The 15,186-nt window shown below is 45.2% G+C and overlaps 1 protein-coding gene across 7 annotated transcripts in view; it reads right to left on the bottom strand.

Moving 5' to 3' along the window:
- The window catches only part of zbtb4 (zinc finger and BTB domain containing 4), a 34,012-nt gene that overhangs the window by 14,048 nt on the left and 4,778 nt on the right, over positions 1-15,186 (bottom strand). Inside the window, exon 1 of one of the 7 annotated variants that reach the window (XM_055024428.1) lies at positions 9,065-9,996. The exons of 5 other annotated variants lie outside the window; for them this stretch is intronic. Coding sequence is in view for 1 of the 2 variants with exons in the window: in XM_055024422.1 (XP_054880397.1) it covers positions 8,886-8,902 (17 nt within the window). In the remaining variant the exon portion in view is untranslated. One more of the 7 variants, XM_055024422.1, reaches the window with a different exon arrangement.

Below are 15,186 nucleotides of genomic sequence, written 5' to 3'. Positions count from 1 at the left end.
AATAGACAGGTACAAGTCAAGTCCCAAGTCAAATCGTGTGAGTCAAAGTCAAGTCCGAGGCTTTGAGCATTTTTTCAAGTCAAGTCTTGATTTTAATGACTCGAGTCCAAGTCATGTGACTCGAGTCCCCACCTCTGGTGTGCGTGTGTGTGTGTGTGTGCGTGTGTGTGTGTTTAACACTGCACATAAAATGGTGCACATTAAAACTTTCAGGTATTAGTAACAACATCTTATAACTTATTTAAAAGATGGTTTCTCATCCATTAAGAACAGATTTGTGCAACGACTGTCAGTGGTTCTCATGACAGACTCTCCTACTTGTGTAAGCCACAAGTAGCAGAGATATACAAGCTGTGTATCTCTGCAGCTCCTCCAGAGTTACCAAAAACCTCTTGGCTGCTTCTCTGATCGATACTCTCCTTACCGAGACAGTTAGTTTGCTGGACAGTCATATCTTGGCAACTCGCGGGTTACAGCAGAGTTGCAAAACTGATTGAATTCTTTGGTATAAAATTTCACAACTGCGAAGCAGTGCTTGGATGCAAAATCTGGTAAGCTGTTATATTTCACTTGCCAGGCATCAAAACTCTCCTTTACATGAATATATTAGCACAGTTGGGCGGTTTCTCATTGCATCTATGCTCTGACCTCAAACAGACCTTAGTATCAACGTGTTTTAGTTCAAGGAGAGTGACTGAATTGTCGCAACAGCAGAAAACAAGAAGAAAATGAAGAAATTGTTCAACAACAGCACCACAATTTCCTGTTTTGTTTATTTTTTTCATTGTGCTGCCATAGTTTCCAGTTTCAGATGATGGATTTGACCCTGGGACGCTCAAAGCGTTGGATATTGTTTCGTAACCTAACTCTGCTTTGAATCTCTCCACCAGTTCATCCAGAGCATGTCTGCCGTGTTCCTCTGTCTTTGTTGAGCAACAAATCTCTGAAGAATTCACAGAAAGGCTGTTTTTATACGCCAATTAAAATTGCAAACAGGTCACCTTTAGTGACAGCGTGCACTGGATTTTATTTAGGGGTGTCTGACCGTTTAGGTTTCTATTTGATATTTTAAACCATCTTATAATTATGCATGTTTTGTGTTATTCTATGACATGAAAGCTAAATAATACTAAAAAAACATGGGGTTTGAATACTTTTGCACTTAATCAAAGTAGCTCCACATGGACAAGCCCTTTTTGTAAATGATATTCAAAACCAAAAGGTGAATCAGAGAGCAGGTCGACCTGCTGCTGGACACAGAAGTGACGTCAACAAAGAGGAACAGCAAGAACCAAAACAGACGTGCCTTTTGACGCAATTTTTAAGTGCATAAATCAGTCCGTGTTTATTTAAGACCTGGGCCTAAAATAGCACAGACACCCCAGTCCTGTTCGCCAGGCCCGCAGCCACATTTTGTCGCTCTGTTTTGATGCAGGCCTTTATTGTCACTCAGATTTGCTGTGCAATAGACGTCGTGCAGGAAATCCCTTATGGCAAGCGCCAGCCTGCTACAAGTGGGCGGACACGCTGCGAGACGGAGCCGATGCTAAAAATTTCACCATCTCATCTGATGGCCATGGACAGGAAAATGCGTATGACGCCCCCTCTTTTTTTTCTCTCTCTCTCTCTTCCCTTTATCTTCTTGTGACGCACATAGTCACTGTGGAGGCAGAGGCAGCACGACACGCCGTCTCGCTGCGAGAGGGAGCTTTCAGATGTGCTGACTTCACGGACGCACACGTCTGAGCACAACATACAAGCGCTGCAACCTCTGACTTATCTCTGCTGAAAATAAGCAGGCACAAACATGGAGGAGCATTAATCCACCCTATCCCCCTCTTGGACAAACCGCAAATGCAACCAGGAGAACTCGGAAGCTATTCATATTTATATTTTCATATTTATATATATATACATATAAACAAACAGAATGACTTGCTCCAAACCCCACTGCAACAGGATGCTCTGCACAGACAAACACGGCGCCTGGTCTTTGAGAAGTTCATCTATTTCAGCTTGTGGTAGAGCAGAACCGCAGAGCAAGGGCAGGTGCTAAGATTTTGCAGGACAAATTACAAGCAAGACTCCTCGCACATCATGCAAAACACCTCGAGTTTATTATGACAGAGAGTCATCACGAACAGCCAGAAAGGATCACCACCTGGCTGCGAGTTTTTCTTTCTATCTGACCGGCTGACAAACACGCTAATTTTACCCGGTGTTGAAGAAATGAACGCCTCACTTGTCTGGTTAATGAACAACAAAAGCTTTATAATTGCACTATGGAAACTGGGATTTAAGCAGCCTGTCACCATGAACGTCCGCTCTCGTCTTAGCAGAACTTGCATAACAGAAGGCCGGACGGCAGAGGAGCTTGGCTGCTACATCGACTCGAGGCCTTGAACCAGACGTTGAGCAATCTGCTTATTCCTCACTGAAACTCGTACTTGTGCTGATAGACAAATAGCCGCTAGAATCCAGCAGCCGCGTCCCCCCAACAACCCTCTTCCCTTCATGTTGAAGGAAATCCTGCAAAGTTCAAGCCACAGCAATGTAACATATTTGTTTTTTACTTCAAAGAAAAAATGCAATGGTCTGACTGCAGAAAATTATAGTTAAACTAGCAAACAGGATGACAAAAGCACATGGAAGGATGTCTGGATTCATTAAAAAAGTCAAAAAGCTCAACAGCCCTTTCAGTTTTTCGGCCTGCCTACGTTGGAAAATATTTTATCCAGCGAGCGGTTCAGACTTGCAGGGAAAAAGTGTGTCAAGGTTCAAATCAACTTTCATTCATAAAAAAAGGTGCAAAGAAATGCTGGATTCACACTTTTAAGGCTTTTTTTCTCTAGCTGTAGTATGAAATTAACATTGTTTGTTTTTATTAAGGTAAGAAACTATTAATGGAGGCCAAACAATAAACTATCTTCACTCATAAAGCAGCAGCTTTTAACATTAGCTTGTAAAGTTTAAAGAAAAGAAGACCTGCAGCCCAGTGCACAGGCACTTTCTGCTAGAGCTCCAGATTGTATTTAGAGGTTTTACTGCAACTGGTATTTGAGGAATTAAAATGCGAGTGTGAGCTGCCCGTTAACTCGCCGTCATTACATTTCATTGCGATGTTGTCTGGTGTGCTCTCTTTGTAAGCCGGGCCCAGAGACCGCCCTGCAGTGTCCATAAACTCCATGACCTCTGTGACTCTTTGAATGTGGGTGGATCACGGCAAATTATGGAAAACCACATTTAACTGTGCCAGAAATCATGACACCACTCCGCTCCTGGGAGTCACCAAAGAAGGTTTTGCTGCTGCTTTCTTGGCAAAGCTACTGCCACGAGCGTTACGCCTCCACCAGGATGCTTCTTTGACCTTGTGGCAAACGTGTGAGTTTTCCAAGCGTTTAGGAACGCTTTCCATGCCGTTGGCGTCAGCTGCAGCCTCGCTGTCAAGAACAAAACAGCATCGGGACGCTCATCGGCGTGTCAGCAGAATGAGCGGACGCAGGTTTTCCGTAAGGTTTTTTTTCTTTCTGCACAGAGAACAGGGTTGCAGTCTTCCAAAAATAACGATATCAGAGCAGTGCATTAACTTAGTGTGGGTGTCATGACGCTGCAATCTTGCTCTGAATTCTCTGATGTAAAACCCACAGTGGGTGTCAGGCCAACCGAACGCATACATGCGCCGGCAACGGCGTTTCCATGCTTCCTTATGCTTCGCTCAAGACGGCAAATTATGATGCTGCTAAGGTGATAAACAACAGCAGATCTCCCTGTAGGAATTACCTGAACACTAAAAATAATCACGCTTAATCACTCATAACGGAAAGTCAGTACGTTCCTAATGTGCGCCAGAAAACCGCTTCCTTCAGGCCTGGAGAGATCCTCCAGGCTGCGGCTTTTTAGCACCCTGGCCAGGTGTGAAACGGAGCGCATGACATCTTCTAAAAATGCACCTGAACCCGTCACACGACAACTAACCATCCAGCATGCCAGAATAGAAACCTTAAAATTAGCTGGAAGAAAATATATTTAAGATATGTCGTAATGGCTACAGTTAGGCCTGTCACAACAAACAATAAATCAATTAATCGCACGATAAACTAAAAGAAGCGCAGTAATTTTCATTTGCTTGATTTATCAATTTTCTCTTTTTTACCACAAACTGAATGATAAAAGTCTTCAGTCTGGTGTTTTGGTCTCAACTATCCCTTTTGTGAAAGATCATTTTGTTTACAGAGACTTCATACTTTATTTCGTGTGTTGTTTCTGTTGTTTTCTTTATTTGTTTTGTATTTTCGAAACGTCTTCCAGTTCCGATCTTTAAATATTCATTAGAATTTAGAGTTGATCGATCTTTGAGAACGTGTTCTTGTTTTATTGTGACATTATTAGTATTATATTACTTGAACATTGTCTGAAAACAATATTATCGTTTATCGTAATAACGTCTGGGACAATTTATCGTCTAGCTATAGTAATCGTTTCAATGCTACTAGGGAAGTTGTTTCCAAGAGGCAAAGAAGTACAATATTTCTCCTCTCATTGGCTTTGGCTAAAGAGGCCAAACAGGAAATGTTTTTAATTATCATGACTATAGGACAGTTTTTTTTTAATTTAGTCGTTCTTTTGTATGATTTATGCAATATCTGCATAGAAAACTTGAACCAGAAGGGCGCCAACGATACAAAGCTATTACAGCAATTAAGGTTTTTTTTTGTTTCAACTGTGCACTTTAAGTTTTTAATTGGCCAACTTAACTTTCTTCATTTTCCATATTTCTGCACCGCTTCATGCAATAAAATAAGTAATTTCTTAACATTTTTTTCCGTTTGCAAAAGTTAGAAGATTTCTTTTCTTCTCAAATGTGAAAACAGAAATAAACGTTAGCTTAATCTCATGAAGTAAAACTTTTAAGTACATGTTTTTGCAGCTCCGGACCAACTTTATGTTGTAGCGGCGCGGAATTTAAAAGGTTGCGGAACGTTTCAATTAAATCTATCCCTTAGATTGCATTGGTATAATTACTAAAGTTTATCTGCAGTACACCTACCATCTTCCAGAGCAGCTATCTCATGGACGGCGTTCACGTCGCTCCTCTCAGCAACAGACTGGGTGAGGTCCAGTAAATAGTGACCTAAGCTAGAATATCTGGTGGACACTGAGGAGCTAGTTTTCATGTAAACAGCTTAGGCTATGTGAGGTTGGCTTGCTAACTAGCTGGAGGAATCAGAGCCAGCGTGCGGGCATCATTGCCCGGCCTCCTGAACCCTCTAAACCAGGCAACACCCTCGTCTAAACCAAACACAGCGTTTCCAGTTGTGAGAACATGTCTGACCCAGACAGTCACCTGCTGTTAGCTTCATATGAAGAGAAGCACAACTTCAGACAGCATCTGACCTTGATTCTCTTGATATGATGTGTGAAAACGGCCAGACTGCGAACACACCTGAAATGTCAATAAGTACCAGTCTGCGAAAGGAAACAGAGCTGCAGGAAAACACCGACTGTTTCCCGCCTTGTCTTTGCCATTTTGCTCCGCTTTAAGATTCTAAAGCGTTTAAATGCTGTTGCCAATGAAATGACTGATGGTGTCATCTGGTGTTTGTGTGAGTGAAGTGTTAGGGGGCGTGCCCGAGAGGCGGCGTGTGGGGGGTCTCGGTGTTCCAGCCGGTGAGCCGGCGGTGACGAGCGTGATGGACGAGGGAGGAGCTGGCTGGCTGGACTGTCTCCCCACTGAGGGTCAGCCAGAAGGGGCTAACCATCGAGGCAGCAGTTGGTGTGTGGGGAGTTGGGGGGTGGAGTATTGTTAGCAACAACGGCTACTGAACTCTGCACAACCCCCCGGCCAAGATAGCGTGGTGGAGCCAGCCAGATGGGACGGAGAGGGGGGAGGAGGCGAGGGGACGTTGGTGCAGCTCAAGGAGCGGCGGCTGTGATTGAGGAGGCATGAGTCGGGGGGGTGGGGGGGTTTGTTGGGGTAACTTCAAACATGTCCGTCTCATGTTCACGCTTTTCGATTGTATGCCAGGCCATGCACCAGCAAACATGCCCATGTATGAAGAGCTTCGCTCTCCATGCTCTGCTAGCTTCCTGCTCAGCATGTAATTCTCCTAATTTATCTCCTTGCAACAGAATCACGGGAGGCATTGGGACACGGCAAAAGCAAGAAAAAAAAAAACCCACCCCTAGTGAGCGGTGGCACAACACTGGTGACCTTTTGGAGGCAATTTCCCCCTAGATAATTCTTACACATGCAATCTCTCCTGAAGGCGGCGTGAAGTCCCTGTGGGAGTTCGCAGTTTCAGACGACGGAAAATTGTTTCAGTGGAGACACACCAATCAAATGTCAAGAGATCAGAACGAGCTGATTAACATGTGATCAGAGAACAACAAATAAATTGTTTTTTCACGTCTTTATATCTTATTCCAAACGAAGCACTCGCACTACTTTGACGACATAAGTGCATGAATCTGCAGCATGACCTCTAATGCACTTTATTTAGCCTTACAAGCTGATTTGATATCCATATCTATAATATATAGTATATAGACAACGTTCCAAGCCAACCTGAGCTAGTAATGCTTTTGACTGAACTTTGTTTCCACAGCGGATGGAAGAAGATTCAAGCCACAGCTGGTTCTTTCCACCAGTCGTTATCAGGGAAAATAAACCCCATGACCGTGCAGCTAAGCTTCCCTCGCTCATCTGAGTTTCCCCAATTCTTAATGATGACCCAACCAAGACGTTGTGCCTGGGCAGAGAAAAGGTTGTTTTGTTGCATGCTTCCTTGTGGTTTTGCATTATGACGCTCAAAACTGTCTCAAGCGGAACAGGCCTTGGACCGAGCCAGAGATGTCGGACCGGGACGGAAACAGACCGTTCAGACTTCACTCCTCTGAGTGTTTTAGTCACTGGTAGTCCGGTCATGTCTGCTTTAAGGGTGATTTTCCTTTTCTGTCTTTCCTCCAAGTTCTACAAAGTAGCTCTTAGAACATGCTAATTTTCTTCATAGCTCAACGCTAGCTGAAACCTCGATGCTAGTAATAGCTCGACGCTTCACAAAGCTTCTCCCTGCTTCTGCCCTCGAAATCAGATAAAAGTCAACAAACCTGGGGCAGAATTATTTATACTCCTGGTAGCTTTGGATTCAATGTTATTTCTTTGAGCGGAAATGAGGCTGATGTCTCACAAAAGACGGGATGATTTGAAAGAGGCTCTAATTTATAAACTGAAATTAAATAATGAATAATAATTTCTATCCTTCTTACTAATCAAAAATATTTATCAGCAGTATTGTATTCATTTCTGCCAAGTTTTGTACATTTTCCCACAGGTTTCTAGATCATTTGTCTTTGCTAATCAGGTCAAGGTTTTTGCAGTTGGAGGGCTTCAGAGTAATCACCCTAATCTTTAGCTCCCTTCACTGATTCCCTATCAGGGTCAAGTCTGTCCAAAATGTTAACATTACTCCCTGTAAGAATAAACCTGTTAGTAAAAGTAAAATATTACTTTAAACATAAATCTGAAAAGTGGATGAATAATTTAGGGCTTCACTGCAAAAATGCATAAATGTGAGTGGTCTTGTAATTCTGTTATCAATTAGCTGCAAGGCTTCATTTGTTTATGTGTTGTGTTCTTTAGGAATCAGTCGAAAAGGTGCAGGCGGCTGAAATGTTAGAAGAAAATCGGAAAACGGTATCGGGTAGGAAAAACCTGATTCACGCATCTCGGGTTTGCAGAATTAGCAAAGCAGACGGCTGCAGTGATCACCAGGAACTGCAACTTCTACCAGAACCAAAGCTCTGCTGCAGCTTCCTGAACGCGTCCACATCCTTTATGTTTGTGCTATTTGATCAAATTTACTTTTGCAGACCGTGAAAACTGTACTTGAGCCCTTTCAATGGCCCCAAAGACAAATATCTTTTTTGATGTGTCACCCTCTCGCTAACGGCTAAAAATAGAGGAGACATCATCCTGTTTCTGACACTTCAAAGCGGCGAGAAACGGCTCTTCCTATTGTGCGACCTGTGACCCTGGCAGGTCTGTGGCAGCCCGCATCACATTTTCCATACGTCGAGCACTCAGGCTTGACTTGGCATCCATGGAAACCTGGAATGTGGAGTAGCTGGCAGCAGATGCTGTGTTGTTTTGGAAAAGAAGCAAGGCTCGGGGCTGCAGCAGCAGCAGCAGAGTCAGGGACATCAATGTGCCCTCTGCTGCTCTTCATGAGAGGGGGAAAAAAAAACAAAACAGCAAAAACACGAGGCTGGTCAAAATGGAGGACTATCTGGGTCGCCCAGAACTGAACCCAGAGACCAGAACCGCTTGGCCGATGCTTGATATCGTCTACATGGAACTTCTATAGCACTTCCTATGATGTTGCTGAGTTTACAGACAGAGGTGGGAGACCGGCCCACATGATTTGGAGCCCCAAAACAAACCTCCCATCATGTCTAACCGCCTCTCCTGGTGTGTACACGGCGCTGTCCGCTTCCCCCCCTACCACCACCGCCGCCGCACACCCCATTTCCATCACAAACACGCAAGAGGCTTCGATAAATTAAAAGTTTCATCGCAGTCTGAAAGCGAGTCATCGCTCTTGAAAAAGAACTGCGTGGTGCGTCAGCAACCAGAGGGAAGGATGAGGGAGACGAGGCCTGTTACTGGCACACACACACACACACACACACACGCACGCACGCACGCGCAGAGACCCAGCATAAACACACTCACACACACGTACACACACACACACACACACGGACAGACCCAGCCTAAACACACACACACAGACGCACGCACTAGAATACGCGTCCACAAACACACTGCATAAATACACACACCCACCAGCCCTCACACCCCGACACACGCAGAGTAAAATAAAAACCTTTTCCTCCTCTTCATGCACGGAGCAGAGCCGCCAGCACAGCAGCAGCAGCAGCAGCAGCAGCGGAGTGAAGCAGAAAAAAAAAACAAAAACAAGCAGGAAAACCACCAAATTCAGCCTCTCTTCCTCTTATTCTCCCTGTCTGTCTCTCAGGAAGGCGAGCATAGAAGAGAACGTACCTCGGAAAACCTCCTGCTGCATCTCTGCTGCGATGTGTTCTCTCCCCTTACACTCCCTCTCTCCCCCTCGGTCTGTGAGTGCGCACGCCTGCCTCGGTGTGTGTGTGTGTGAGTGTGTGTGTGAGTTGCTGTGTGTGTGTTTGAGAGAGAGAGAGGGCGAGAGAGAGAAAGAGAGAGGGAGCGTGCAGGGAGAGGCGGCGCACACACACATACAGCCAGCAGTGTGTGAAGACAGAGGGCAGGAGTGATTCTCACACTCGAACTTGCTTGCTCTCCTTCACTCACTCCCCTTTTCTTGCTTTCTGTCTTTTCCTCCTCTCTCACACCAGTTTTTCCTCTTTGAAAAGAGGAATTCTTACTGGTTTTGCTCTTTTTTTCCCCCCTAAATTATCCAGCAAGTGAATCCTCCACAGATCTACACACCCTGAACTGACTCTCACCCTCCCACCCCCCTTTCTGAATCCAATCTTCTTTTTATTTGGAAGTGTTGTTCACTCTCTCCAACACACACACATAGAGATACTTTATATACACAAAGCCCAGCGATAGGGAGAGGGAGGGAGAGGCAGAGGGAGACGGGAGTGGGAGAGCAGGCAAGCAAGAGGACGCCATTTAAGCAGTTTGTTACGAGCACTGCAAGTCCCCAAAATGGCTGAAAACAAACAGGAACCACGCCAACTCCCAAAAAACCTGGGCACCAAGGACGGACGGATGGAGGGACGAGAGGACAGAGAGGGGAGTGAGAGAGAGGAGTGAGCTGGAGGGACAGCAGGAAAGTGAGACAGAGGGAGAGGACAAACCGGCCGCAGTGAAATGGTGGAAGGAAGCAAAACAAAAAAAACAAAAAAGTTGAGGGGAAAATGGAGGCGTTAAAGGGCCGCTCCTTTCGCCTGACGCTGAGCTTCAGTAAACTTCAGCGATCTGTCAGAGCGGCGGTTTAAAAAGAAAGTGAAAATCAGTGCAGGAAAGGCAGAGACATCCTGACTGAATGTCACCGCTGGGAGGGGTCAAACGCTGCTTCGTAAGACATTTCCAATAACTGCAGAGGAAAAAAACCTTGGACTTGGTATTCTCATGCGCAACCAATGGCGGGTCAGTCAGAAAATGGGAGGAGCTAACGGCGGCGGTCATCAGGATGCAAGCAGGAAAGTTTTGGGCGTGAAAGTGGGAACGGCAGCACATCTGTCGCAAGTTAATACGAAACCAGTGACGATTTGGGAAGCCGTGTCATCTGCTGGTGTTTCTCCACTGTGTCTCATCGAGTCCAGTCTGAGCACAGATGTCTCCCAGGACATTTGAATGAGTTTATTTCAGCATACAGCAGCTGAACACATTGCCAAAAGTACCAATAAGTCTGTGATTGACTGCTTCTTTGATTATTGCTCTCATTGGTGGTGGTCATGTAAATTTAGATAAATAGGTTTTTATTTTCAGATATAGTATTTACCCTCACAGATACAGACACAGCAAAGGGGATTGAATATAAAAGCACGACACACTTTTAAGATTTTGATTTGTAAAACGTCTTGGAAAATGATCGTTTTTCTCCTCTCGTCCCTCCAACCGTCCGTTCTTCGTGCCGCAGGTTTTTAGGGAGTTGGTTCTTGTTTGTTTTCACGAGTGTGTGTGTTGGAGAGAAAAATGCTAATTTTTAATTTACAAGTAAGTGAAATTCTACACTTTGTTTATCAGTAAACTATAACAAAACACAGTGTGAAGTTTTTGGTTTTTATGTGGCCTAATGTGAAAAGGAGTTCATCAGGTAATTCCTCAGGTGCTTTATCTGCCACATTTTGTACGTTTTGGTTGGATTCAATCCATCAGGGGAGAAATTGGCTCAGGTTGCAACAAAAGGTGAAACAGACTCCAGGCTCAAAACGTCCCATTTTGCTAGCGTGAGCAGAACTTTTACGTTTTCTAAGACTTTCAAAGCCCCGTTCCACAACGTATTTTACGTCTCTATCAAAGCGTGAGCAGCAGTGTCCGGGGCAGCCGGTTTTCAAGTGTAAAATCAGAGGAATGCCTGTTAAAAAGAGACAGAGGGGAAAAGTTGGACTGGCATGAACAGAAACTGGGCCACTCGTTGACAGTCCATGCCCTCGGCTAAAAGGGTTCAAGTGTTGCCAGAGACAAAGCTGGCCAATTAACTGCTTTTAGAGCTACCTGGGGCTAGACTGGAACGACTGGGAACAAGATACCATTATGTTTTGTGGCACCGCCACGCAAACACCATCCGGGCTTGTAAACCAGGTATCAGTTCTGATTCATCTGTGAAAATCGAGGCGAGCTGCCTTCAAGCAACAACTGGTGTTGTGTTTGGTTAAAGGGTGATCTATTGTGTTTCCTTGAACAGGTTAGGATAGGTCTACACAAACATGTCCTTTATATTTTCAGCACAAATTTATTGTCCAAAAAATGAGAGTTCAGTTTGAACAGTTCTGCCTGTTTTGAGCTCATTGCAGAATGAGATGTTTTAGGGCCTCTGTCACTTTAAATCCATAAAAGCTGCGTCTGGCCACGCCCCCTCCTCTAATCCAATGTTTACACCCGTCCGGGACAATAGCACACAAACAAATGCGCAACTGCACAGGCGTACATCTTTGAAAAGCAGACGTGGAGCCTCCAGCACAACCGACAAGAAAACAGCAAGTGATTTTTGAAAGGTAAGTCGACATCAAAGCGCGCGTTCTTTCCAGCAGCCATTGTACAGCACAAACTGTGGTAAAGCCAGCTGACCAAATAAATGATCTGGTCCTCCGCTTGGGTTGGAAAGTGACGGCAAGGAAAACTTGCTAAGCCTGGTGGTTGGCTGCTCGGACAGGCATTCATGTTTTTGAGTTGAAAATATCACTTGATAATTATGTGTTATTAAAAAATTGGAAGGAACACCTGAACATCAACTCTGATGTCTTAAAAATGCAAACATTTTAAAAAAGATTTAAGTAAATAAGTAGTCCTTAGTCTGATGGGGGAACAAGTAAAGCCTGGTGGCCTGCCAGGCTTACAATACACCAGGGGAAACCATGTGATGGGCTGGGATTTGCTGGTTTGTGACGTTACATTCCAGAGGTTTTTAAAACAGCACATTTTCCAGACACCAAGAAACATATTGGAGTCTGGATGGGTGATTTATTTCATGTTAGTTTTAGGGCTTTGCTATTTTTAGAAGTACACAAATGTGCAAAATGTGAATTTTGCATCATAGATTCCCTTTTAAGCCTGTATCGTTTTCCTTCATGTGTCGCTCTGGAGTGTAAGATTTAGTCTCCGTTGCAACAAGAGAGCAGAAAAGTTCCTGTCGGGGTGGAAGAAAGTTGGGAGTCCTGCTTGGCTTCGCCACCATCACACGTCCCACTGTCCCTCTGAGTGGAAACCGCCCGGTACACACACACACACACACACACACACACACACACACACACACACACACACACACACACACACACACACACACACACACACACACACACACACACACACACACACACCCCTTCCCTCCTGCAGCAACTCTCACACAAGTACACAGCAAGTGAACCTTGACGCCAACAACCTCCCCCTGCCTCCCCTCCATGGCCTTTCCCTCTCTCTCTCTCTCTCTCTCGCTCTTTCTCTCTCTCTCTCTCTTTCATCACTCTATCTCAGCCTCATTGTACGCTGCCACACTCGTCTCCATGGAGACCGCTCTGAGGCTGGTTGTTGCTCCTGTGACCTCTCTGGCTCATGGAGTTGAACAAACTTTTTTCTCCTCTCCTCGGCTCGCCCCTCTCCGATCCCCCCCTGCTACTTCCATCCTCTCTCGTGTGCTGCTGCACGTCTTCAAAGCATTTCCAGGGTGTGTGTGTGTGTGTGTGTGTGTGTGTGTGCGTGCGTGCGTGCGTGAGAGAGAGAGAGAACATAAAAACTGGATGTGAAATTAAGAAAAGACAAAGCGGAGAGAGCCCTTCTGTGTGTGACGCAAACTGCCCGTTGGCAAAAACAATGTGTGTGTGTGTGTGTGTGTGTGTGTGTGTGTGTGTGTGTGGAGGAGCAAGCCAGGCGCTCAGTCCATGCATGTGTCCCAGCATTGTTCTGCGGCCGCAGCCGGTCGCCAGCTTCGCATTCAGAGACACCCCCATCGTCCATCTATGCCTATTCATGGCTGTTCGCTCGAACGTGATCGCAGCTTTTCATGCTGCGCTATAAAGCGAGACGGCTGAATATGCAAAGGTGTAACAACCAAGGAAGCCATCTTGGAACAAATTCTGAGCAATTATCACATCAAGACTTATTTAAATGATTTCCTTTGAGACAAAAAACTTGACTCTGAATGAGTCGCGGGTCGGTTTTAACGGACCGGCACGACTTCCCACAGAGGCACGCAAATTATACCAGCTCCATTGTGCCGTTAAAACAACTTTTCCGACTGGGTTTTTGTTTGTTTGGCATCATCTACCAGCTCAAAAATGAGGAGGGAAAAACTAAATTACACAAAAACTAAAAAACAGATTTTATTTTATTTTTCCCCTCAGACATCTGCTTCTGATCTGGGGATTTTCTCTGGAAAACTTTGGAGATTATTCTGCAAAGCAGGAATAACAAGACGAGAGTCTTCAGTCAGAGGAGTGTCCATCGCCGCTGTGATACTGACTGCTACAGGAGAACATTAGATAATATAAATTACACTGTCATTTAACATTTCTCTGGGACCAATAAAGTATTTTTGGTCTCCAAGCTCGAGCTTGGAAGAGCGGCTATCGACAACGAATGGATGTTCAAACATTCCAACTAATTATTTTACTTTCATTTCACACTTTAAATTATCTTGAATTGATACTGTGGCAAATAAAAACAACAATATGCAGTCTAAGTAAGACGGACGCTGAAAAACGCCCATTTTCCAGCGTGATTCACACTGAGTCTCTCTTCTGCAGGGCATAGAGAGTCTCAGCAGTAGGTGGACGTCAGCCTGAGCCGTGTCATTTAGTGAGACGGTTTGTTGTTTCTGTTTTACCTCACCTTTCTAAACTTCTCATCAAGTAGAATTACTTTGATTGCGACGGCTGGATAAATTGCAACCTATCAGGATTCTGGGTTTAAACTTTACCAGACTGAGACTCTTCTGCAACGGTTTCTCAGAGCGGCATCTCTGGTTGAGTTCTGTGTTCACCGGGACAGATGATGGTTTGACTGGAGCGCGACCGTTCGGAGGATAACTCGGGCAGAGCTTTGAAAGTCACAGGCAGCGAGGCTCAAGTTTCTGAGCAAGTCGGCGTTGAGGATCAGCAGCATCTCCAGGGGCCCAGAGTGAGGCTCACAAGAGCACAAGCTGCTGCCTTAAAGCCCGGGGAAGTGACGCAGAAGCCAGTGGCTGATTTGTACCGGAATCCAGCAGAGGAAACACAAGTTCCCAGTAAGGCGAAGCGTCGTCTGTGTCAGAGCAGGGGAAGTTCAGACAGCACACAAAACCTCGACCTTTCAGCTGCTAACCGCAGCCCATGACTGGGAGTCAAGAGAAGATCTTGGAAGGCAGATAAAGTTTCCAGAGCGCACAGCGAAGACGTCAATCAGGCCAGATTTGGTCTTCACATCAGAGTCCGTGAAGCAAGTATGCTGCTGGAGCTCCCAGTCCCCCGGGAAGATCGGATGTGGGAGCCCCACCAACGTCAGAAGGACAAATATCTGAAGTTGAGACGTACAGGAAGAGCGGCTGGCAGGCCCGATCCGAGCAGGGGTTATTTCAGGGCACAGTCCGTTTAGGCTCTTTGGCGTCGCAGGCTTGCTAGAAATTAGAGCCACCAGAAACATCAGTGAAGCTGCTAGAAAAGCCCCAAGATAGCTGTGGATCAAGAAGGAAGATGCTACTTAGACAAGCCTGGGACTGACCACTGGTCGCCCAGGGGATGATTTAAGACCCAAGTTCTTCACTGACGACGAACCATTAAGGTGTTTCATAGATCTACGGTAAATGTGCCTTTATTCTCACAAGACAGTAAGTGAAGGAAAATATCTACTTGGCTACAGAGGTCAATGTTTAAGGTTAAATAACTCTTAGAAGGTGTAAAGCAACTGATCAGTGTCACGTAAGGCTGGTGAGGACAATGTCCACCTGCCACCGAATATTGAGGCTTTTAAACACGTTACAA

Source organism: Poeciliopsis prolifica, unplaced genomic scaffold (assembly GCF_027474105.1).
Source record: "Poeciliopsis prolifica strain line A6 unplaced genomic scaffold, Auburn_PproV2 SCAFFOLD120, whole genome shotgun sequence".
NCBI lineage: Eukaryota > Metazoa > Chordata > Actinopteri > Cyprinodontiformes > Poeciliidae > Poeciliopsis > Poeciliopsis prolifica.
Note: the sequence above shows the minus strand (reverse complement) of the source record. Positions and strands in the feature narration are given on the sequence as shown.